We start from the raw sequence: 25,839 nt of genomic DNA on the forward strand, positions 1-25,839 counted from the left end.
AAGGAGGCAAGGACACAACAAGGTGCAGTTTCTTTACCTTTACTTGGCAAACGCAGTCCAGGGTCCTGATTACAGATGGCACAGGAGCAGGCTAGCCTGGAAGCAACTCAGGGATCTCTCTATCAGATGGGTTGTGTAGTCTCCTTCCTAGCGCTGGCTTGAGGTACATGCAGTACAGTGTTACACTGAAGTTCCTCCTTCTTATCTTCTCTTAGAACTACCTCGTATGGCAGACAGCTGTAGCTCTCTATGTCTCTCGGCTCACCCGTCGCTGTTGTTCCTCCGAGTCTTAGTTGGGAATAGAGCATTTACAGCTTCCTCTTCCTCTGGTTTCTGTTGCAGGACCTTCAGTATCCATACAACCGTGGAGACCAGGCTCCAGATCATGCGCTATCACTGGGAGGGAGCTCTCTTTCCTCAGCTCAACCTCCAGCTTCTCTCCACACGTCTACACTCGTTGCCCTCCTCACACTAACTCCTGATTTCCCTTCCTGGCCCTCAGAGAGCACTCCTCCCCAATTCTGGTTCAGAGCTCCCTCTGCTAGCCTGGAGTGGGAACTGTGTTGTATGACATGGTTAACTGATAGAGAGACCCTTCATTGCCTCCAAGCCTGACATCACCCTCCCTGGTGGAAGGAAATGCCACTGTGGCGACCATACTCCTGGGGGTGCCATATATATATATATATACACATACATACACACACACACACACACACACACACACACACACACACACATACATTCATAGCTCTGGCAAAAAATTAAGATGCCACTTTCAAATGATCAGTTTGTCTGATTTTTCCCTTTATAGGTATATTTTTGAGTAAAATGTAAATTGTTCTATTAGTTTATAAACTTCTGACAACATATCTTCGAATTTCCAAGCAATAAATTTTGTTTTTTTTCTGACAAAGAAAAATGGTCAAAATTAAAAGAAAATCCCCCCAGTGCTTTCAGACCTCAAATAATGTAAAGAAAACAAGTTTATAATCATTTAGTGATAACAATACTAATGTCTTAACTCAGGAACAGTTCAACAATAAATACCATATTTTGTGGAATAACCATGATTTTTAAAAACATCTTTCATGCATCTTGGCATGCTTGCCACCGGTCTTTCGCACTGCTTCTGGAGCAAAAATTTAAGCAGTTTTTCTTTGTTTGATGGCTTGTGACTATCCATCATCCTCTTGATTACATTCCAGAGGTTTTCAATGGGGTTCAGGTCAGGAGATTGGGCTGGCCATGACAGGGTTTTGATGTGGTGGTCTCTTAATTTTTTACAGAACTGTATATATACTATATATATATATATATATATATATATATATATATATATATATATATATATATATATATAAAATTGTCTTAAATTGTCCGTCATCCACTTCCATCTGGATGTCCCTGAATCGCAAAATCCACCACGCCGCATCGGAAGTACGCCAACCGCCATTTTGGAACACCCAAGTGATGTCGCTCGGATCTAGGATGCAGCTGTGATCCCGAACGCCGCTGCTATCTCGACCGCCGCTTGGATCCAGGCTGCCGCTGCGATCCTGAATGCCGCTGTGATCCTGAACGCCGCTGCGATCCCGAACGCTGCTTGGATCCTAGCTGCTGCTCGGATCCAGGCCACCGCTGCGATCACGAGGCTGTGAAAGGGGTATAATGAGGGGGTATAACGAGAGGGGTGTAATGAAGGGCGTTTAATGAGAGGGTGTAATGAGGGGGGAGTAATGAGAGGGAAGACACCGCCAAACCCCCGCCAGAACCCACCGCCTGACTACACGCGCCGGATCCTGCCGCTGCCTGCCCTCCCACCTCCGTGCAGTCACCGCCGGCAGGAAAGACCACGGCTTGAGGCCTGTGCTGGAGATTGGGTACGGCCACCCTCTGGTGGCGCCACACACCATCTCCAGCACAGGCCGCAAAACACCGTCTTTCCTGCCGGTTGTGACTGCACGGAAGTGGGTGGTCCGCCACCCCCAGCACCACAAAGCTGCCCCCATCGTGATATTTCTGCCCTCCCGATGCGATAGCATCAGGCACACATCTAGTATATATTTATAATGTGCTAGGGCATTGTGGTGCATCGTGACAGTGATTTAGGCAGATACAGCCCATATCAGGATAACGTGGGGCTTTTTCAGCCTAAAGGCAACAAACAGTAAGGAAACCAGAAAATAACAAAGACTTGCCCAGCTAGGCGCTAACACATCATACCTCTAATTCGTGCTATCAGGGATCTGTGCGGGCTTGACTTTCCAGCAACTCAGCATTTAGCACATTTACCCACTATGCATGTCTTTCTCAGAACCTCCCCATATCAGTCTGCAGGCTGTGGGACACGCTGAAGCTTTTCCTTCAGCCTTTTCAGTAATGAGAGGACCTCTCTCAGCTGAGCTGGCAAAGCCTCCAGCAATACCTGTACTGAAGCGGGAATGGAAGTGATAGGTCCCACCACTAAATCTTCCTCATCACTCCAATAAAACCCGTCCTAGAACGATCACAAACAAAATGGCTCAATACCTAAGCTGTTGCACCAACCAGTACTACCCGGTTTTTAATATATCACCCAGCTTAACTTTCTGGGAGAGCTATATACTCTTCCCTGTCAGCTGCTTACAATATATACATCAAAGATGACATCTAGTTGGCCAGTCCTATAACTTCCTGTACAGGTCCACATGTAGTCAATCCCATGTGATGCCATAACTCCACACACAGTGATGCTCCAGGTTACCCGCTGTTCTGGGATCAGTCTGGTGGGTAACAAGGCAACACCAATTCTCAGAAAAGTCACACAATTTGTGTGACTTGTAGAGATGATTATTTTTTTTTAAATTGGAATTCTCCAGCTTTGACCGATTTAAAAAAAAAAAAGTAAATTTGCCACAAATCACAGATATTCCAGTTGTCCTGAAAAAAAGCGTGTGTAAGGGCCCGTACAGAAGACCATATTTCCTGTCTGAGTGCACTCTGAGAAAACATCCGGTCGCACAAGGACCAATGTTATTCTATGGGTCACATGTCCGATTTTTTCCTCGGACAGAATCTGAGAAAAAAAAAGGCATGATTTGCAACCAATATTCAGATCACAATCGACCATGCAAGTCAACGGGCCTGCGAAAAAAAATAATCCTGACTTCGGAGTGCAGTCTAATTTCCACGGACTAACAGAATGGAGAAGGAGACATTTTTTTTCCATTTTCTCCCCAAGAAAATCGGATCACACTATGATGAGAGGGTCATTAGCATAATTGATCAGAGTCTGTTGATGAGAGAACATACGGCGGTGCGACCATAGCCAAACACTCGGAGGTCTCCCAGGGCTGTATCCAATCACTTTCAAGCTCTCATGCAAACACAGCCTTAGTAATGTCAAAATGACCTCCACATAAAAGGCTACGGGTAATTGGGTGATCACTGTGTAAGCAAAAGGACCGGGATTGGGGTACCATTCTTGCGCCGGGTCCGGAACTGTCTCCTCTGTTGTCTGGGGGAAAACTTAAGCAACTGGACTGACCTTTGCACACAGCAGCAGGGGGCGTGGTTAGCTCAGAGGGAGCGGAGTGTGCGCAGAAGCGAGGAGACTTGGCGGGAAGGGACAGCGCACAGCAGGGGAACATAAGTGCTCTGTCCCCGCAACACCAGAGCAGCGCAGGCCCGCATTTGAGAATACCCTTGGCAACCCGCCCGGATTGTGGACAGAGACTTGGAGTGCCTTCGCGGGCTCTCCCGTAGCAGGGTGCTGAACACTTTGATCCTGCTTGTGCCGCGCTTGCACCGCTTCATAGAAAGGCTGGGTACGTGACCATGAACTGTGCCCTGACTCCCTGATCCATACCTGCCAAGTCACGGTGGGTCTGATCTGTGTTGCGGCCCACACTTTACCCGTGACCACAAGCCCCGGATTCAGAACCCTACATAGGGTACCAGAGACGAACTGCCGCCGTACAGACTCCAACGGATCCTCGTTTCCCTCAGCACTCCACCAGAACAAGCCTTCGCTGACGGCTGTTGGCGTCACCGCTCCACATCGTTGAATCCAGCATCTACTAACGGATAAGTTTATCCTTTAAAAACTCGTTTCTACCTCATTACCGGTGTTGCTCCGTTCACCCTATTTCCTTGTTGTTTCCCCTCCCCCATTACTGCAATAATCCTTCAAAACTTACTAACTCCCTGCGTGGAGTATATCTCTGTACGAGTAAATACGTTAACCCTTGATCTGTCTCCCGTCTGTCACTGCATCCCGCAACCTGCTCACAACTGTTCTTCACTGCTTTTTTTTTTTTTATCACACACATTGTTTTGCATATTTAGGTTTTTGGGGGCTCCTCTCTCCATTTTTATTGCCCCCAAATTTTACAACTTTTTTTTAAAAAGTAGGAATTGATGAAGCGGCAGAAAACATCTAGAAACCCTAATCCCAGCCCAAGAAGGCACGGATTTAGAGTGCGTGCCCCACCATGTGTTTTTTGGTGATTTTTTTGACTCTGCGTATTTTTGCGTTCTCAAAAACGCTGCGCCTTACAGTTCCAGCAAAGTGGATAGGATTTATAGAAATCTCATGCCCACTGTGCTTTTTATTATCCTCAGTGTAAACTGACCTGAGGTGCGACTTTCAGATCCGCAACACGACAATTTCTCTTACAGGTACGCTGAGGTTTATGTGCTGATTTTTTTCCATAGACTTGCATTAGATGCGGAAAATCTGCAAATAAAAAACACACTAAAAACACAGGCAATCCGCACATGACCGTATCAATAAAAATTGTCAAAGATTAAAAATGCAAGGAAGTATCAAAAACAAAGCAACTTTATTTAAAGCAAAGCAAACCATCAAGAGTCAAAAAAACTGTAGAGTAAAAAACACAATAATCGGTACAGAAAATCTGCAACATCAAAAACTCCCCAAAAGCTCATCGTGGAAACGTAACCTAAGGCGACATTCACAGCTTCAAAATTTGGTCAGTATTTTACCTCAGTATCTAAGAAAAAGTCAGGAGTGGAACATTTAGGAAAAGTATAATAGAAACACATCACCACTTCTGGATTTTTTCACCCTTACAAAATTTACCAAAAACTCAACAAATGCACATGGCGCAAAAGAAAAATACGACACAAATGTAAAACTGCAAAAAAAATAGACAATAGAAAAGGAATAAATACAATGATGAATGCGCCCTGAGTTTTTTCATTTGGGTTCTAAAAGGTACTATGTATATGTAGAGAATATTAGCTTGTGCCCCCTCCCATCAATCAGCAGCAGGTGAGGGCTCTTGTCTTGTGACCGGCATTAGTTCTGCCTCGCAGACATAGAGAAGGCGGCCATGAAAGTGTCCTGAGTAATAAACATTTGCGGACCTCCACTTTGCGTCTAAACAGAGACAATGCCCGGAGAGTTGTTCAGTCTGTCCAGCATTCGTTCCGAAGCGGCAGCGCGACAAGTGTGTGAAATATGGGGTGAGTGGTACGTCACGTCTGCCATCTATAATAGTGCGAGGCGAATGCTGGTGATATACTGCCCGGTGACTTGCGGAGTGTCACGTCGGCTCCACATTGAGTTTACGGCTCTTGTCTAAAGGACGACACCTGTAATTTTGCTGAAAATGAGGGTTCTGGGACCTGCTCTGCTCAATTAAGATATGTTGAATGACCGGACGTCACAGAACTATAAAACTCCTCAAATTTGAGCAAAATATTTATTTTTCTGAGTACTGTGAGCAGAATAGGTGCTGGATTAATAGAACGCTGGCTTTGTCAGACAACGGATTGAAGGAATCTTGCTTATATAGTCTGGCCTTTTTAAGATGCTGTAACTAATTAGAAAAATGTCTTAAAGGAACAGCGCCACACTTGTCCGCAGGTTGTGTCTGGTATTGCAGTTCCATTTCAAAGAGTTGAGCAGAGCTGTATTGCTAAGCTATGGACAGTGGTGGCGCTTTTTTTTGCCTAAAAAAATATATATTTCATCTACAACAGCTTTAACGCGCACAGTCAAATACAGGCTGCCATGAATTAAAAACAAAAATATATATATATTGGCACGCTTTTCACATATAGTAAATTCAGCAACTATAAGATAAAGGAATGATTTGTACAGTGAAAGATGTCCACATATTGCTGCCATTGCAAAATTGTACAGTCGTACTTGTGTGGCAGATTTGCCCAAAGGGACACTCCTGCTTGAGGGCTTCTTTACAATTTCTGCATTTTGGTATTAAATATAAGATGCCGGGATCACGCATGTTAATACTCGGGAGCGGAGCGTGCTGCTCCATGTATACATTGCTAGTCGGCCACACGCTTCGATCCGAGTGCCGGATATTAACATGCGAGACTCATCCGAGTTTCTTGTGATCCCGGCCATAGAGCGAACCTGTTATCAGATTCATACTAACCCGAGCCACAAGTATTAATCATCAGACTAGTTCTGTCGTTTCCAGCCAGGTTTGTTATACTTCGAAATGCAATAGCATTTCAGAGAAAATGTACATGGATTAGTCATCTGGGGATGATGCTCCTGGTGGCATCTCCTTGTGCAGCTCACCTAGACTGGCAGCCAAAGGGGTGGGATTATGCCGGCCAGGAACCTGCCTTTGGCGAGTCAGCTGAGAGACCTAAGCCCCGATTCATTAATTAGCATTTTTTTTTTAAATAACTTTTTTCTTTTTTCTTTTCTGGATGTTCTTTATTTTTTTGCATTAAAAAGGAGCACGCAGTTCATGAATTTTGAGCAAAATAAAAAAAACAAAACATTTCATTGTTGCGTTTTAACCATTTTTGCGCCTTTTTAGACATACAGGAAATTATTCTGGTTTGGGAGAGGGACACTGGAGCATACTTGCGCCAAAAATTTGTGACTTTTTTTTTAAAAGTTGTAAGTGATGGATCAGCTGAAAATTTCTGGAAATCCCAAATCCGGCCCACAATTGCAAAAACAGCGCAAAAAAAAAACCCAAAGTGAATGCATTAAAAAAGTCACAAATTTAAAAGATGAATAAGGCACAAGTAAAAAGGCTGTTATCAATCGAGACCATTGTCTCCAGCCGATTTTTTTCAATGCAGGTTTTTTTTTTTTTTTTTCTGAAATGCTGCAGCCCACACCTGTTACTTGCCACAGATGAGTTTGAATGAGCATCACTTGCTTGAAGCAAAGTTATTTACCCACAATTTTGGAAAGGTGGCAACAATTTTGTCCTGCCTACTTTGGGGATTTTATGTGAAGTTTTTGAAACTTTGTCCAACTGCCTTTTTTTTTTTTTTAATTTTCTCTGTTGTGTTGAAATAAAACACATGCATAACAAATCGCGTATACTTGAAATAATTTTCTGGGAGAAACACTTAATTTTCTGTAAACAATTTCTGCAGCACTTTCGGCCATGACTGTATATATCAAATGTTCCAGCAGGCTTAGGGTAAGTGCACACGTTGCAGATTTGGCAAAATCCGCAGGTCAAAAGACCTGCGGATTAGCCTGTGGTTTGACACTTGATCATGGAGCAGGTGCCAAACCGCTGCGGAATCCGCACAAAGAATTGACATGCTGCGGATTTAAAACCGCAGCAAATCCGCGTGGAAAAATCCACAGCATGTGCACAGCAGATTTAATTTTCCATTGACTAACATGGTACTGTACACCGCAGCAGAATCCGCGCCGTGTGCACGCACCCGTATTTTATTACACAATTATCACCCCTAATTAGATCAAATAGTAGGGGACTGGGTAAAATATGGAGCAACCAGAGGTCAAAGAAAAAACAATGAAATCCGCCAATGATCCTTTTTAACCCTACCTTGGCCGGGGAGATTGGCGTCATTAAAATAAAACCCAACATGGCGCACCCCACTCGATGGCTACCCCTAATAATCCCTGAACTAATTCCTGTTAATCCCTTCAAAAGTATCTAAATCTGCAGATCATTCAATATACTTACTACCTTCCACAATATACTTATGAACAGTCCATCATTATCAGTATAGCTATGAATTGGGGGGGGTTGGGAATCTTTTTATTTTTTCTTTTGCCAAGGGCTATTTGGATATTAATTTTATAATCGGGTACTGTACAAATTGCACACTAATTCCGCCCACAAAGTACATCCTGAGGCTACCCCTGGTGTCAGGACATAATCTTTCATTACATGCGCCTCAATGTTCAGTAGTGAATAGTGTACGCGTGCTCACAGAGCAAAAATAAATTAAAGCACTGCGGTCCCCCAGGAATCTGCCAGGGGGCGAAATAAAAGGTTATCGAGGGCCGTAAACTGTCTGCACACCTGAGGTTCCCCATCCCTGCTACAAACATTCACAGAACAGGTTGTGTTCTGCCCAGTGGCAGGGATTTGATAGGAACAGTTAAGGTTAATAGTTGGGACTAGCACAGAGTGGGAGGGGCTAAAGTGGAGGGACAGAGACCCTTTCATGTCAGTAGGTCATAGAGGGCTCAGCTTTCAGTAGAAGAAGATCTACAGTCTGATCAGTGAGCAGAGTCTCAAGACATGGACCAAGCCAGTGGATAGTGTGGATCCTGAGTAGAGAAAGGAAAAGCAATTGAAGGACAGAGTGATGCACTGGAGAAGGGTTCTGGTACAGGATGCCCAGCAGTATGGCCCTAAGACTACAAGAGAAGCAAGTATTGGGCCAGTATGGAACAGGGAGCATGAGATGAAGAGAGTGCCTGGGCCGTACTTCAAAGGTGTGAGAAAGCCGAGAAGCTAAGTAACGACCATAGTGGCACAAGTGGCTCCCGTAAGAGGAAAAGGACTCAAAACCACAGGTTGAAGTGTAAGGGGTACGAGGGGCTAGTTTAATGCCCTTCACTCCTTGCATATGTTCTTGGTAAAAGTGGTATATTTCATGTCGTGTAATGTTTATATGTTGTGTTGTTGTGAGTTCATTTTTCCCTTCACCATTGAGGTCTGATGAACTCCCTCCTCTAGTGAAGGAAGGTAGTGAGACTGATTACCAAACACCTGCCAGAGAATATGGGAAGCAAGATGTGCCACAGTCCGCGCTGCTGAATCCACAAAATCACCTGGGATGCAAGATGTAGTAACAAAGTACTTCTTTATTCCTTCCTACGCGTTTCGGCGCCCTTCCTGGCACCTTCCTCAGGGATATTACACCAGCCATAGGAGCAGGGAATTTATAGCCCCTTCCATTAGCAATTATGGGTGTGTTCTGTTTACATATGATGTCATAATGGTCACTGGGGGAGGGGCCAGCATTTTTGGCACAATTTCACACAAATAACATAATAAAACAAGAAAATCCTTCAAAATACTTGCTAAAATGTACATAAAAATCCTACCAGTAAAATGATATAAAGACCTTCATAAAAATTGCAGCGGAAACATTGCCAAAGTATCCAGACTGTCAATGCAAAAACAAAACAAAAAAAAAAAAATAATAATTTTTTTAAAAACATTATCTCCCGACTTTCAGGGTAGTAGAACCCATGTGTTTACTGGTTTCATTGTTTTCTCTTGTGACATATGTTGAGCGCCACCGTCCTGCTGGTATCAGTGCCTTTGGAACATAGGTTCTATGAACTATTTTTTCACAAAACTATCCTGATAAATATGTGATACTATGGTTTGTTAAAAAATTCTTATAAAAAATTGCAATGAACAATTTTTTTTATTTTTGTTTTGTAGGAGGGAATCAAGGAGCGATGCCACTATTAAATAAAATGGATTATTTCTAAAATTAACTGCTTTTAAAAAACTTTTATTTTTATTTTCATTTTTATTATTATCAATAAAGAATTATCTAAAAATTACTATTATATAACCGTATTATTAAAAATGGCCTGAGGAAAGTATCTATCATCTTCTGTATAGTTATGGTCACTATTTTATATATTAATTGTGGTGGTGTCACCCATGAAACGTGTGTCTGTTGGTCTAGCACACCTGGGTTCTAGTCCCCAGGAAAGTCACAGGTCTCCATCAGGAAAAATTATAAATTGTTATGAGCTTATGCATATTAAATTAGGGAATTGTGAAATTCTAGATAGGATACCAACTTTGATATATATTTAAACAAAATAAATGTGTCATTAGGTGTATGTGAGACATTAAGTGTTTAGATATACCCGTGCGATCAAAAAAGTAGTCAGACGAAAAAATAATTAAAATGAAAAAAGATAGAATGAAAAAATAAAGTGAGGTTTGCTTAAGTGTGTGACATAAGGATGCAGGAATTCCTCCTACTATGGTGCGCCTTTCTTACCCACTCAGGATGTGACCAAGAGAGGGGGGGGGTTGGGGGATTATAATTTATATTAGTTCTGAAATTATGTTTAGCCCTCTCGGTTTTAATGTGTCCAGTTTAAACATCCAATATTTTTCACGTTTTTTGAGCAGCTCGAATCTGTTGAGTATATTCACTGCTATATGATCGATCGGGGTTATCTTGATTGCTGTTGCATCTCTGTTATGATACGTGTCATAATGGAATGACACTCCATGTGCTCTATACCCACTCTTTATATTTGAACGATGTTTGTTTAGCCGCTCATGAAGTGGTCTGATAGTTCTGCCAACATACTGCATGCCACATGGACACACAAGCAGGTAAATTACAAACTCTGTAGAGCAATTCATGTCATGTTTAATGGTAAAGGATTCATTCGTTGATGCGGATTTAAAGCTGCTTGTCTGTTGGATGCTCCGACAACAAAGGCATCTATTTTTTCTACATTTTGATATCTTTTTCTGCAATACTTTGGCATAATTCGTGGTTGTCTTCTGTTTGAGCCTACTAGGAGCTATTATCCCTTTAATGTTTGGCGCCCTGCGGAAAATAATTCCTGGTCTATCAGGTACAATGGATTTTAATATTGGATCACTTAGAAGTAAGTGCCAGTGTCTATGAAGGCATTTTTTGATTGACTTGTGACAATTATTATAAGTCGTTATAAAATTAAATGCTTTGTTCTTCTCTGTCCCTTTTCTGTCTTTCTGTATAAGGAGGGTTTCTTGCGGGATTTCTCCACTGTGCTTTTGTGTGCTGGATATCAATCTTTTTGGGTATCCTTTCTCTAGGAATCTCTTTCTGAGTATTTCAGATTGAGAAGCGTAGTCATCCTTGGAAGTGCAATTCTTCTTAATCCTTCTAAATTGATTGGCCGGTATATTACGCAGCCATTTTGTGTAATGTCCACTCCTGAAGTCAATATATGAATTCCTGTCCGTAGGCTTAAAGTATGTTTTTGTATGTATCCTTGTGCCATCAGAGAAAATTGTTAGGTCCAGGAAATTGATGCTTTCTTCATGTATTGTTCGTTCAAAATTTATCCCCCAGTGGTTATTAATTATGTCACTGAAAAACTCCTCCATGTCACCAACTTCCGTGTCCCAGATCAGGAATAAGTCATCAATAAACCTTTTATATAAAACCAAGCCATTCTTGTATTTGTTTCCATATATATGTATGTCTTCAAAAAGACCCATAAAAAGATTAGCGTACGAGCAAGCTGTTTTCGAACCCATAGCTGTACCATACTTTTGATGGTACATGTCACCATCAAAGGTGAAAAAGTTATTGTTTAATATGAAATTTAGGCCATCCAGAATTAAGTTGATGTTCCTTATATCCAATTGTATGTCTCTTTTTAGATAGTATTCAATACAGAGTAATCCTATTTCATGACCTATATTTGTGTACAATGATGTAACATCCATGGTGACAAATCTATATGATTTTTTCCATGTGATTCTTCCCAAAATCCTGATCATATCCGTAGAATCCTTAATATAGCCTTCTAATTTCACCACGTATTTCTATCAATATAGGTGGCAAGGTTACTTGTCAGGGAATCAATTCCTGAGATTATTGGTCACCCAGGGGGATTGTCCAAGCTTTTATGAATCTTGGGCAAGTGGTATAGGAATGGAATGGGGGGTTGCCTTTTTATTAGAAACTTCTTTAAGTCCTTATTGATTATCCCCTGTTGGAATGCCATGTTTATTTTTTGATTGTGTATTTTTGTTAATGTGGGGTACGGGTTATTTTTTACTTTCTCATAGTATTTAGTGTCCGACAATAATCTTAATGCTTCTTTTTTATAATCATTGGTGTTTTGTATCACTATGCCGCCCCCCTTATCGGCTGCCCGAATTACTATTTCACTATTCTTACCCAAATTTTTCAGGGCTTCTCTCTCTTTCTTCGTGAGATTATTCTTATAGAATCAACAGAGAGAGGCCCCTAGACCCAATCATATTACATGACAATAATAAGCCATTGAAAACAATAAAAACTCTGTACCCGACTTAATGATTATTACAGAAACTGATCAGAACCAGGAGGATTTAATCAGTATAGTAACACCAACACCTATAGAAACAGGTAGCAATACCCCTACACAAAAGGTTATATTAGACAACTCAAAAAATCAAAATAATGGCATAGTTCCTTTTTTAGCTGCTGTAAACGTAACAAATCAAAATATAACGAAATTTTTCAGTCCCACTCTTGGAAAAAGAAAAAAAGGGGAAAGAGAGGAAGAGGAAATAAAGAAAAAAGCAAAGATCACTTTCCGGGATTGAAACAGATAACGGTAACTAATAATAATGTCATTAATTTATCAGATTATTCATTGACAGAAGAAGAAAAGGAACTTCTGAATAAGGGCTTACTTTTCTGCCCCACGAACCAACCAGACGATTTTAAACTTTTTATAGATGTGCATCAGTATATTAGGAGGTTGACTCTCAAAAGGCATTTCTTATTAAAGCCAGATGACACGAAAGATAACAAAAGTGAAGCATCATCTGATCCTACTCTGAAAACAAAATCCAATTTCTATCCCTTGGAAAGTAGGGGTCATATACTAGAGACGTTCCAAGACTTACTATTAAAAGATCTTAAAAAGGACACCTTAATGAAGAAAGCCGGCAACTTAAGGGGGGATAAGAATAATCTCACGAAGAAAGAGAGAGAAGCCCTGAAAAATTTGGGTAAGAATAGTGAAATAGTAATTCGGGCAGCCGATAAGGGGGGCTGCATAGTGATGCAAAACACCAATGATTATAAAAAAGAAGCATTAAGATTATTGTCGGACACTAAATACTATGAGAAAGTAAAAAATAACCCATACCCCACATTAACAAAAATACACAATCAAAAAATAAACATGGCATTCCAACAGGGGATAATCAATAAGGACTTAAAGAAGTTTCTAATAAAAAGGCAACCCCCATTCCATTCCTATACCACTTGCCCAAGATTCATAAAAGCTTGGACAATCCCCCTGGGTGACCAATAATCTCAGGAATTGATTCCCTGACAAGTAACCTTGCCACCTATATTGATAGAAATTTACAGAAATACGTGGTGAAATTAGAAGGCTATATTAAAGATTCTACGGATATGATCAGGATTTTGGGAAGAATCACATGGAAAAAATCATATAGATTTGTCACCATGGATGTTACATCATTGTACACAAATATAGGTCATGAAATAGGATTACTCTGTATTGAATACTATCTAAAAAGAGACATACAATTGGATATAAGGAACATCAACTTCATTCTGGATGGCCTAAATTTCATATTAAACAATAACTTTTTCACCTTTGATGGTGACATGTACCATCAAAAGTATGGTACAGCTATGGGTTCGAAAACAGCTTGCTCGTACGCTAATCTTTTTATGGGTCTTTTTGAAGACATACATATATATGGAAAAAAATACAAGAATGGCTTGGTTTTATATAAAAGGTTTATTGATGACTTATTCCTGATCTGGGACACGGAAGTTGGTGACATGGAGGAGTTTTTCAGTGACATAATTAATAACCACTGGGGGATAAATTTTGAACGAACAATACATGAAGAAAGCATCAATTTCCTGGACCTAACAATTTTCTCTGATGGCACAAGGATACATACAAAAACATACTTTAAGCCTACGGACAGGAATTCATATATTGACTTCAGGAGTGGACATTACACAAAATGGCTGCGTAATATACCGGCCAATCAATTTAGAAGGATTAAGAAGAATTGCACTTCCAAGGATGACTACGCTTCTCAATCTGAAATACTCAGAAAAAGATTCCTAGAGAAAGGATACCCAAAAAGATTGATATCCAGCACACAAAAGCACAGTGGAGAAATCCCGCAAGAAACCCTCCTTATACAGAAAGACAGAAAAGGGACAGAGAAGAACAAAGCATTTAATTTTATAACGACTTATAATAATTGTCACAAGTCAATCAAAAAATGCCTTCATACACACTGGCACTTACTTCTAAGTGATCCAATATTAAAATCCATTGTACCTGATAGACCAGGGATTACTTTCCGCAGGGCGCCAAACATTAAAGGGATAATAGCTCCTAGTAGGCTCAAACAGAAGACAACCACGAATTATGCCAAAGTACTGCAGAAAAAGACCTCAAAATGTAGAAAAAATAGATGCCTTTGTTGTCGGAGCATCCAACAGACAAGCAGCTTTAAATCCGCATCAACGAATGAATCCTTTACCATTAAACATGACATGAATTGCTCTACAGAGTTTGTAATTTACCTGCTTGTGTGTCCATGTGGCATGCAGTATGTTGGCAGAACTATCAGACCACTTCATGAGCGGCTAAACAAACATCGTTCAAATATAAAGAGTGGGTATAGAGCACATGGAGTGTCATTCCATTATGACACGTATCATAACAGAGATGCAACAGCAATCAAGATAACCCCGATCGATCATATAGCAGTGAATATACTCAACAGATTCGAGCTGCTCAAAAAACGTGAAAAATATTGGATGTTTAAACTGGACACATTAAAACCGAGAGGGCTAAACATAATTTCAGAACTAATATAAATTATAATCCCCCAACCCCCTCTCTTGGTCACATCCTGAGTGGGTAAGAAAGGCGCACCATAGTAGGAGGAATTCCTGCATCCTTATGTCACACACTTAAGCCAACCTCACTTTATTTTTTCATTCTATCTTTTTTCATTTTATTTATCTTTTCATCTGACTACTTTTTTGATCGCACGGGTATATATAAACACTTAATGTCTCACATACACCTAATGACACATTTATTTTGTTTAAATATATATCAAAGTTGGTATCCTATCTAGAATTTCACAATTCCCTAATTTAATATGCATAAGCTCATAACAATTTATAATTTTTCCTGATGGAGACCTGTGACTTTCCTGGGGACTAGAACCCAGGTGTGCTAGACCAACAGACACACGTTTCATGGGTGACACCACCACAATTAATATATAAAATAGTGACCATAACTATACAGAAGATGATAGATACTTTCCTCAGGCCATTTTTAATAATACGGTTATATAATAGTAATTTTTAGATAATTCTTTATTGATAATAATAAAAATAAAAATGAAAATAAAAGTTTTTTAAAAGCAGTTAATTTTAGAAATAATCCATTTTATTTAATAGTGGCATCGCTCCTTGATTCCCTCCTACAAAACAAAAATAAAGAAAATTGTTCATTGCAATTTTTTATAATAATTTTTTAACAAACCATAGTATCACATATTTAACAGGATAGTTTTGTGAAAAAATAGTTCATAGAACCTATGTTCCAATGGCACTGATACCAGCAGGACGGTGGCGCTCAACATATGTCACAAGAGAAAACAATGAAACCAGTAAACACATGGGTTCTACTACCCTGAAAGTCGGGAGAAAATGTTTTTAAAAAAATTATTATTTTTTTTTTTTTTTTGCATTGACAGTCTGGATACTTTGGCAATTTTTCCGCTGCAATTTTTATGAAGGTCTTTATATCATTTTACTGGTAGGATTTTTATGTACATTTTAGCAAGTATTTTGAAGGATTTTCTTGTTTTATTATGTTATTTGTGTGAAATTGTGCCAAAAATGCTGGCCCCTCCCCCAGTGATGACCATTATGACATCATATGTAAACAGAACACACCCATAATTGCTAATGGAAGGGGCTATAAATTCCCTGCTCCTATGGCTGGTGTAATATCCCTGAGGAAGGTGCCAGGAAGGGCGCCGAAATGCGTAGGAAGGAATAAAGAAGTACTTTGTTACTACATCTTGCATCCCAGGTGATTTTGTGGATTCAGCAGCGCGGACTGTGGCACATCTTGCTTCCCATATTCTCTGGCAGTTTTTCCACTTTGGAGTGGTCGGTGGAGGTCCTGCAGCAGCTGATACTGTGTTATGTCTTCAAGCCAGTTGTGGGTCACACAACTGGAATAGGTGCGTGGAACTGCATTACACCACTCACATCGTAGTGTCACTAGTGATAGGGCACTATTGCGCCTCTTGTTCCCCCACCCTTTTTGTATTGATACCAAACACCTGGGCAGCTAGATGATGACTGGGTGGCTGGAATTGAGGACTGGATACAAGGCTGCCAACGCCCTTCTTCCTGGCTGGTGATTTTCCTGCTGGATTCTTGGAGACCAGTCTGATTCCTGCATCTCAAAGCTAAGTTTTTCTGCTCTGCTTGGTACTCTTCAGTTTTGTTTTTGTTTTGCCTTCTTTTTTGGGAGTTCTGCCATCCCCGGCCGGGGGTGAGCTGAATTCCATTTTTGCCTCTGATCTGTTGATATTTTGCTCTGTCTTCAGAATATACCTGAGTGCTGATATAGTCTTTTGAAGCCTAGTGACTTCAGGGCCTGTTTTTCCTATCAGTCGGTTGGCTCATTTTGATAGGGTTTTTGCGGATGGCAGACAGCAGCGTTCCTATCCTGTCCTATGTAGTTAGCTTGGGCCCCATCATTTGCTCAACCTATATTTCTATCTGTGTTAGTGTTTTCATCTTGCTTCACCGTCATTATATGTTGGGGGCTGCCTATTGCTTTGGGGTCTGCTCTGGGGCAGTTTAGATTTCCCCTTTCTTTCTTTAGGCCTATTTAGTTCTCCGGCTGTGATCGAGGGGTCTAGGGCACCGTAGGAACCCCCCACGGCTACTGCTAGTTGTTGTGGATAGGTTCAGGGGTCTGCAATCCGATAGCTGCCAACCTCTCTGTTTTTCTGGACTTAGCTGGTATTTTGTTTTTTCCTCCTTCAGTGACTCATCATAACAGAATCACCAGCCATACCGCAGATCCTAGGGTACTCAATAGCAGGAGAGAATTGTACAAAAAAAAAAAAAAAAGTGTCAGAATTTTTTTTTTTTTTTGTGTGCATATTTTTTCCTCTAGATCTCTGAGGCCGTAGGAGGAATTTTTCTCTCAATGGAGATGAAGCAATTGTCTTATCGTGTGGAGCAGCTCGCTGCTGAAGTGCGGGGAATTTCCGCCTATCTTGCTCATTCACATGCTGCTGAACCAAAGATTCCTTCTCCTGATGTATTTTTGGGGGATCGGTCTAAATTTTTGAATTTCAAGAATAATTGTAAATTATTTTTTGCCTTGAAGCCTAAGTCGTCGGGGAACTCCGCGCAGCAGGTTAAAATTGTCATCTCTTTGCTGCGCGGCGATCCCCAGGATTGGGCGTTTTCTTTGAAACCTGATGATTCTATTCTGAATAATGTGAACGCATTTTTTCGAGCCTTGGGGTTGTTGTATGATGAACCTAATGCTATTGATCAGGCTGAAAACATCCTGTTGGCATTAAGCCAGGGTCGGTTTTCGGCAGAGTTGTACTGTCAAAAATTCCGAAAGTGGGCTGTCCTTACTACCTGGAATGATGGTGCCTTGGCAGCCCTCTTTCGGAAGGGTTTGTCAGAAACTGTAAAAGATACTATGGTGGGATTTCCTGTTCCCTCTGGTCTTGACGATTCTATGTCATTAGCCATTCAGGTGGATCGGCGTTTACGTGAACGCAAAACTACATGAGAGATGTTACCACCTGTTGAACAAATGTCTGAACCTATGCAATGTGATAGATTTTTGTCTAGGGTGCAACGTCAGGAGTTCAGAAGGTGTAATAAGCTGTGTTTTTTTTTTTTTGTGGAGATGCCTCGCATATTATTTCTGTGTGCCCTAAACGAGAGAAACGTTGTGCACACACGTTTTCTGTGGGTGGTGTTCAACCTAAGTTTCTTCTGGCAATTACTCTGATCTGCTCCCTGTCCACATTTTCCGCCAAGGCTTTTGTGGATTCAGGAGCAGCTCTGAACCTGATGGACTTGGATTTTGCTAAACGTTGTGGATTTCCTATGACACCTCTGCGGACGCCTATCCCTTTGAGGGGTATTGATGCTACTCCTTTGGCGAAGAATAAACCTCAGTTTTGGATCCAGGTGGTAATGCGGGTCGCCCCAGACCATCAAGAAAATTGCAGATTTTTGGTGTTGCATAATTTGCATGATACCATTGTTCTGGAGTTTCCCTGGTTGCAAATCCATAATCCAGTTCTGGATTGGAAATCTTTGTCTGTGGTGAGTTGGGGTTGTCGGTGTGCCCTTAGTGATGCTCCTGTTTTCTCCACCTCTCCCCAGTCACATGATGTTCCTGACTATTTGGCTGACTTTGAAGATGTATTTAGTGAGAATGAGTCTGCGTCTTTGCCTCCTCATAGGAGTTATGACTGTGCAATTGAGCTGAACCCGGGGTGTAAATTCCCCAAGGGTCGGCTTTTCAATTTATCTGTACCCGAGCACGAGGCTATGCGATCCTATATTAAGGAGGCATTGGAGAAGGGTCATATTAGACCATCCTCTTCACCCTTAGGTGCTGGGTTTTTTTTCGTGGCTAAAAAGGATGGTTCATTAAGGCCTTGTATTGACTATCGTGCCCTCAACAAAATTACTGTTAAATATCAGTATCCGTTACCCCTGATTTCTGATCTATTCTCCAGAGTTAAAGGTGCTTGCTGGTTTACCAAGCTTGACCTCAGGGGGCGTACAATCTTATTCGCATTAAGCATGGGGATGAATGGAAGACGGCGTTTAATACTCCGGAGGGACATTTTGAGTACCTGGTGATGCCTTTTGGGCTCACTAATGCCCCTTCTGTCTTCCAGTGCTTCATGAACGATATATTCCGAGACTTTGTGGATAAATTTTTGATTATCTATCTGGAAGATATTTTGATCTTCTCCAAGAATTGGGACTCTCATGTGGAACATGTTCGGACTGTGTTCCGGATTTTGAGGGAGAATTCCCTGTATGTCAAGGGATCGAAATGCCTTTTTGGGGTACAGAGGATTTCATTTTTGGGATTTATTTTGTCTCCGTCATCTATTGAAATGGACCCGGCCAAGGTACAGGCCATTTATGATTGGGTTCAGCCCACTTCTTTGAAGGCCCTCCGGAAGTTTTTGGGTTTTGCTAATTTTTATCGGAAATTTATAGCTAATTTTTCTGGTATTGCCAAGCCATTGACGGATTTGACTAGGAAGGGTGCTGATGTGCTGAATTGGTCTCCGGAGGCTGTTTCTTCCTTTCAGGAGCTGAAGCGAAGGTTCACTTCTGCTCCGGTTTTGAGGCAACCTGATGTCTCACTCCCGTTTCAGGTGGAAGTGGACGCTTCTGAGATTGGTGCAGGAGCGGTGTTGTCCCAAAAAGATCCTGTGACATCTAAAATGAATCCTTGTGCTTTCTTTTCCCGAAAGTTCTCCCCATCCAAACGTAACTATGATGTGGGAAATCGGGAACTGTTGGCCATGAAGTGGGCATTTGAGGAGTGGAGACATTGGTTGGAGGGAGCCAAACACCAAGTCGTGGTCCTTACTGACCACAAGAATTTGATTTACCTGGAGTCGGCCAAGCGCTTGAATCCTAGACAGGCTAGGTGGACCTTGTTTTTCACACGTTTTGATTTTGTGGTCTCTTTTCTTCCGGGCACTAAGAATGTCAAGGCAGACGCCCTCTCTAGGAGTTTCCTTGCTGATTCTCCTGTTGTGACCAAGCCTGCTACCATCTTAGGCGAGGGGGTAGTTCTTTCTGCCATCTCGCCCGATTTGAGATGTGCTCTGGAAGAGTTTCAGGAGGACAAACCTGAGCATTGTCCCAGTGGAAAGTTGTATGTTCCTGACCAGTGGAGGAAGAGAGTGATGTCTGAAGTTCATTGCTCTGCATTGGCTGGTCATCCAGGTATTTTTGGTACTAGAGATCTGGTGAGTTGATCTTTTTGGTGGCCCGCCTTGTCTCGTGATGTCAGGAATTTTGTGCAGTCCTGTGGGACTTGCTCCCGGTCTAAACCTTGTTCTCGCTCTAGTGGCTTGTTGATGCCTTTGCCGGTGCCCAGGAGGCCATGGACCCATATTTTAAATGGATTTTATCTCTGATATGCCTGTCTCTCAGAGAATGACTGTTATTTGGGTGATTTGTGATAGATTCTCTAAGATGGTCCATCTTGTACCACTCCCTAAGTTGCCATCTTCCTCTGAGTTGGTGCCCTTGTTTTTGCAACAGGTGGTTCGCTTGCACGGGATTCCTGAGAACATTATATCTGACAGAGGAGATCAGTTTGTGTCTAGATTTTGGAGGACTTTCTGTTCCAAGCAGGGAATTCAGTTGTCCTTCTCCTCTGCGTTTCACCCTCAGACCAATGGGCAGACGGAGAGAACAAACCAGACTTTGGAGTCGTATTTGAGATGTTTTATTTCTGCCGATCAGGATGATTTGGTTTCATTTTTGCCCTTGGCCGAATTTGCTTTAAATAATAGAGCTAGTTCTGCCACTTTGATGTCACCTTTTTTTTGTAACTTTGGTTTTCACCCTCGATTTTCTTCAGGGCAGGTGGAGCCTTCTGCCTGCCCAGGTGTTGACACTGTGGTGGAGAGAATGCACCAGATCTGGGACCAAGTAGTGGATAAGTTGTCTCTCTCCCAGGAAAAGGCCCAGCGGTTTTCCAACCGGCGTAGGACCGTTGGTCCCCAGTTTAAGGTGGGTGATATGGTTTGTTTGTCATCAAAAAATATCGCTATGAAGGTGGCTTCTCCTAAGTTTAAGCCTAGATTTATTGGACCTTACAAGATTTTGGATATTATTAATCCGGTCTCTTTTCGGTTGGCTCTTCCTGTCACACTTAAAATTCATAATGTGTTTCATAAGTCCTTGTTGAAGAGGTTTGTTGAACCAGTAGTTCCTGTGGTGGCACCTCCTGACCCTATATTGGTTGAAGGTAACATGGAATATGAGGTAGAGAAGATACTGGATTCCCGTCTGGCTAGACGGAGACTCCAGTATTTGGTTAAGTGGAAGGGTTATGGTCCGGAGGATAATTCCTGGGTCTCTGCCTCTGATATTCATGCCGAAAGATTGGTGCGTGCCTTTCATCGGGCTCACTTGGATCGCCCTGGTGGCATGGATGAGGGTTCGGTGACCCCTCCTCAAGGGGGAGGTACTGTTGTGAGTTCATTTTTCCCTTCACCATTGAGGTCTGATGAACTCCCTCCTCTAGTGAAGGAAGGTAGTGAGACTGATTACCAAACACCTGGGTGGCTGGAATTGAGGACTGGATATAAGGCTGCCAACGCCCTTCTTCCTGGCTGGTGATTTTCCTGCTGGATTCTTGGAGACCAGTCTGATTCCTGCATCTCAAAGCTAAGTTTTTCTGCTCTGCTTGGTACTCTTCAGTTTTGTTTTTGTTTTGCCTTCTTTTTTGGGAGTTCTGCCATCCCCGGCCGGGGGTGAGCTGAATTAAATTTTTGTCTCTGATCTGTTGATATTTTGCTCTGTCTTCAGAATATGCCTGAGTGCTGATATAGTCTTTTGAAGCCTAGCGACTTCAGGGCCTGTTTTTCCTATCAGTCGGTTGGCTCTTTTTGATAGGGTTTTTGCGGATAGCAGACAGCAGCTTTCCTATCCTGTCCTATGTAGTTGGCTTGAGCCCCATCATTTGCTCAACCTATCTTTCTATCTGTGTTAGTGTTTTCATCTTGCTTCACCGTCATTATATGTTGGGGGCTGCCTATTGCTTTGGGGTCTGCTCTGGGGCAGTTTAGTTTTTCCCCTTTCTGTCTTTAGGCTATATAGTTCTCCGGCTGTGATCGAGGGGTCTAGGGCACCGTAGGAACCCCCCACGGCTACTGCTAGTTGTTGTGGATAGGTTCAGGGGTCTGCAATCCGATAGCTGCCAACCTCTCTGTTTTTCTGGACTTAGCTGGTATTTTGTTTTTTCCTCCTTCGGTGACTCATCATAACATTGTGTATTGCATTGTACCTATGTTTATGTGATGCGAAGATATAGGGATAGTGTAGGACTTGGACCAGTAGGGGGAAGCACAATAGGATAGGGATTAGTTAGAGCAATAGGATTTGTCTGGTTAGGAGGGGCTAGGAAAAAGTAGTTGGGAGAGCTTCCTCGAGTTAGATAGTGTATAAGGCGGGAGGAAGGATAGGACAGTCATGTCCAGTGGAACGTTTAAGTAGAGGAGCCCAGTGGTCCAGGCCCTAAGAGCTGACAGTCACATGGTGGTGGAGGAATATCAGGGCAGTATAAGAATGGTAGCAGCAAACTTCGTGGGAACAACCCTTAACGTCCGACGCCTACGGCCTAGCAAGAAATGGAAGAGCCATTCTTCAACTTCACCTTCGGAGAGGGAAGCGGGCGGGGAACTCCTGAAGTGGGTTAGTCTAACCAGTCAGGAAGCTGCGGTACAGATGGAGCCGGTGCAGAAATGTGAAAATCCTGGAGGAATGAGGGACAGTACATGGAATGGAATGGTTATGTTCTGCGAAGAATCTTGTGCTGTTTCTGTGACTAGACTGGACGAGCTGAGTAAAATTGTTCTGTTGAAGATGAACTTGGACTCTATCATTGTGTGGTGTTAAGAGAAAAGGGACCCCGACTTACAAGTGAGTGGACTACAATGTGTTAATTTGGCGAAGAGCCAGGGTGTGCCAGTACTCCCACCCTCAGCCACGACTACCCCCTCCTTGCCTCCATTTCAGAAGTACAGAACACGTACTTACTGGACTGAAGTACTGTTGTCGGAAGCTTCCATCGTTCACAAGGTACTGTGCTGGGTTGTCGTGAAAGCAGAGAAACTAGCAGGCAGAGGCAGAAACTAGCAAGCCTAGAGAAGGGGAGAGCGAATGTGTGTGAAGATGCTCCATGTTCTAAATTAAATGTTCGTAAAGTTATGCACCCTCTATCTATTGTACATAATCACCACCAGGTTGATGCTTAGGATAAAACTGTTTGTTTAATTGGTGGTCTCCCTCACTGAATCTTTCAACATCTGGTTCTGGCTAACTGAAGTCATTGGTATCATGCTGCCTTCAAAGGCCTACGTAGATTCCCCGTAGACAAAGTCCACACACCTAGCCAGGACCCCCATTTTCATGTATCATCCCAGGACATGGAAGATGAGTACCTCACCCTGTGCCACATTACAGTTCATCAGGAGGCCATATTCTGAAGGATGTACTGTACAGGAATAGATGTCCTCTTGATATGCTCAGTCTTATTGCTACTAGACACCTTAAATATCCCACTCTGATGCCGTCACTATACTTTCCATTTCAAGAGAGAATCACCACAGATTTGTGTCTCCAATTCATAAAGCATATACGTCTTGGTTTGTGACAGGATGCATGCAAATAGTGCGACAAACTAGTAAATAGTGAGCCCCGTAAAGACACACGTCAATGGTGCTTGCGCAATACAAAGTAAAGGATCCACACATGCACAGAGTGAATAATCACATTCCCCCCCCCCGTAGTCTTCAAATACTCTAGACCACTCGGATGCCCGCGCATGCGCAGTGGATACAATTTCACACTTGGGGAGATTCCAGTTCTGTTCAGGACCTGCTCATGCACAGTCTAGAGGATTAAAAACCTATTGACCATAGGCCAAATCTAAACCCATGTATATGTTTAAATTAGATTAATAACAGTATATCACCTCAAACATTTGACTCAAACCGTCTCTGCAGCAATAATGCAGACAGACTATATTCATGCTGCCTGTGGCTTGAAGAGCATGAATCTGATGACAGGTTCAGTCTAAAGTCAGTATCCATAATAGAAATTTGCTCGCCTATCTGTACATCAGAATGATTCCATTTTAAAACAATTTTACTTTTATGGTTGGATTTCTAGGCTGTGAACTGAGCTCTTCGTGCCAGAAGTTTACATTTGAGGTTGAAGATGATCACTTGGCACATTTTCTGGGATTGTGGACGGTAAGATGTAACAACCATATTGTATGGAGAACATTAGTGAAAAATTTCCCGCCCTTTGAAGAAACAAGAGTAGTATTATGTGTTGTAATGTGAACTGTGATTATATAATGTAAGTTGTGACTGGTGTTAATGATGGTGATAACGTGTGTAGTTTGACAGTAGGGATAGTGAGAGTTAATCTTTAGGACTAGCCCAGAGTGGGAGGGGTGAGCTGAAGGGAAAGTTATGGTTTCCTGTCAAGGAGTTAGATAGGGCCTGGAGTGCATAGAAGAAGGGGACCTAAGGTCCAATGTGAGCAGTGCTGCATTCTAGGCTGTGTCTATGTGAGGGGAGACTGAAGGAAAAAGATGGTGAGATCCAGAGAAGAAGTGACTAAGAGACAATGATCTACAGGAGACGACATCTAGCAGAAAGGCCCAGAGTTAGTAACTCTTGATGGTAACTGGCCTAGACAGGGCAAAATATGTGAGAAGAATAGGTTTTCCCAGTTCGGGGTTCCAGAGTGTCAGAACCATGGGTTGGGTAAATGATCCTTGTTAAACAGAACTGTCGAGCTCGATTGTGTGAAATAGTCGATACAGAGGACAAGTAGAGAGAGCAAAGGTGAATAACATCAAAAGAAGGAAGGAAACTGTATGGAAAATGCACTCAAACATCAAAGCTTGCTACCCCTGGTTAGTAATGGAGAGGTGTCTGTCAGACACCTCCCATTACTAGCCCTGTAATAAAAAAGGGGAAAAAAACCCACAAAAATCTTTGTATACACAAAAACACTCCCCACCGAATGCCCCACATTCTCCCATTTATAAAAAGGGGGAAAAAAAAAAAAAAAAAAATTAAAATTAATTCCATGCAGTTCTGAACTAGTCCACCGATCCCGCAATTTCCCATATCATCTGAAGTGTATGGAGTGCTGTAACGACTCTCCATAAGCTTTCGCAGTGGTCATTGCTGGGCACGCTGCTCTGCAAGACCGGCCGACTATGAACTGACATAACCTCTCTAAAGTCACTGAGGTTGCACCAGTTCACACCTGCCTGGGTCTCACAGAGCACTGTGACCGACAGTCCAGCAATCCGCGTTACCTGGTGTAATCACTAGACTTCGCTGCCTCTGTCATGCAGGGTGCAGGCTGACATAGTACAGTGATTTCACGGGGTCATGTGGACTGCCGGACTGCGCTCTGTGTGACCCAGCAACTGTGAGACCTGGTAACAAGAGATGGGCGAACTCCCACAGTAAAGTTAGGCGTCCGTTCCGAATACCTACTGTTCAGGCACGGACACTGAACACAGACTTAACCAGGAAGTCCGTGGTACTCTTCGGGTTCGGCCCCCTGAACACCGGGTGTTTGTTACGCTATCATGTGCTTAACACTGCGGCAAACACCCCTTCTGATTGGCTGTGAAATCATCACCACCGGTCAGACAGCTGTGGGTCCCACATTGTCAAAAGACAGCATGAGTGTGGAGCTGTGATTGAAGGTATGACGTTTACCTCCGATCATTGGTATCGGCTGAAGGGACTACTGCTCCTGTTAGCCAATGCCTGCTACAGCTAATAACAATGAGCAGGAGCGGCTGGCTCCTGCGCTGTAAATTAAAAAAGAAATAAAAAAACTACATGCATTCCCCTGTATTTTTGATAACCAGCCAGGCAAAACTCACAGAAGGGGGCTGAAACCCTCAGCTGTTAGCTGGTTATTAAGAATAGAGGGGTCCCCACAACGTATTTTTTAATTATTTAAATTAATAATTTAAAAAAAACA

The 25,839-nt window shown here is 42.3% G+C and overlaps 1 protein-coding gene across 2 annotated transcripts in view; it reads left to right on the top strand.

Annotated features, from left to right (window-relative positions):
• Positions 1-5,269: 5,269 nt before the first annotated feature.
• Positions 5,270-25,839, top strand: part of LOC141060778 (nucleoplasmin-like) — a 59,529-nt gene continuing 38,959 nt past the window's right edge. For both annotated transcript variants that reach the window (XM_073557131.1, XM_073557132.1), the window contains exons 1-2: positions 5,270-5,472; positions 23,989-24,071. In XM_073557131.1, the coding sequence (XP_073413232.1) occupies positions 5,400-5,472; positions 23,989-24,071 (156 nt within the window). In that variant the 5' untranslated portion in view covers positions 5,270-5,399. The remainder of the gene's footprint in view (positions 5,473-23,988; positions 24,072-25,839) is intronic.

This window comes from Dendrobates tinctorius, unplaced genomic scaffold (assembly GCF_039654945.1).
Source record: "Dendrobates tinctorius isolate UK_male_01 unplaced genomic scaffold, ASM3965494v1 ptg000245l, whole genome shotgun sequence".
In the NCBI taxonomy this organism is placed as follows: Eukaryota; Metazoa; Chordata; class Amphibia; order Anura; family Dendrobatidae; genus Dendrobates; species Dendrobates tinctorius.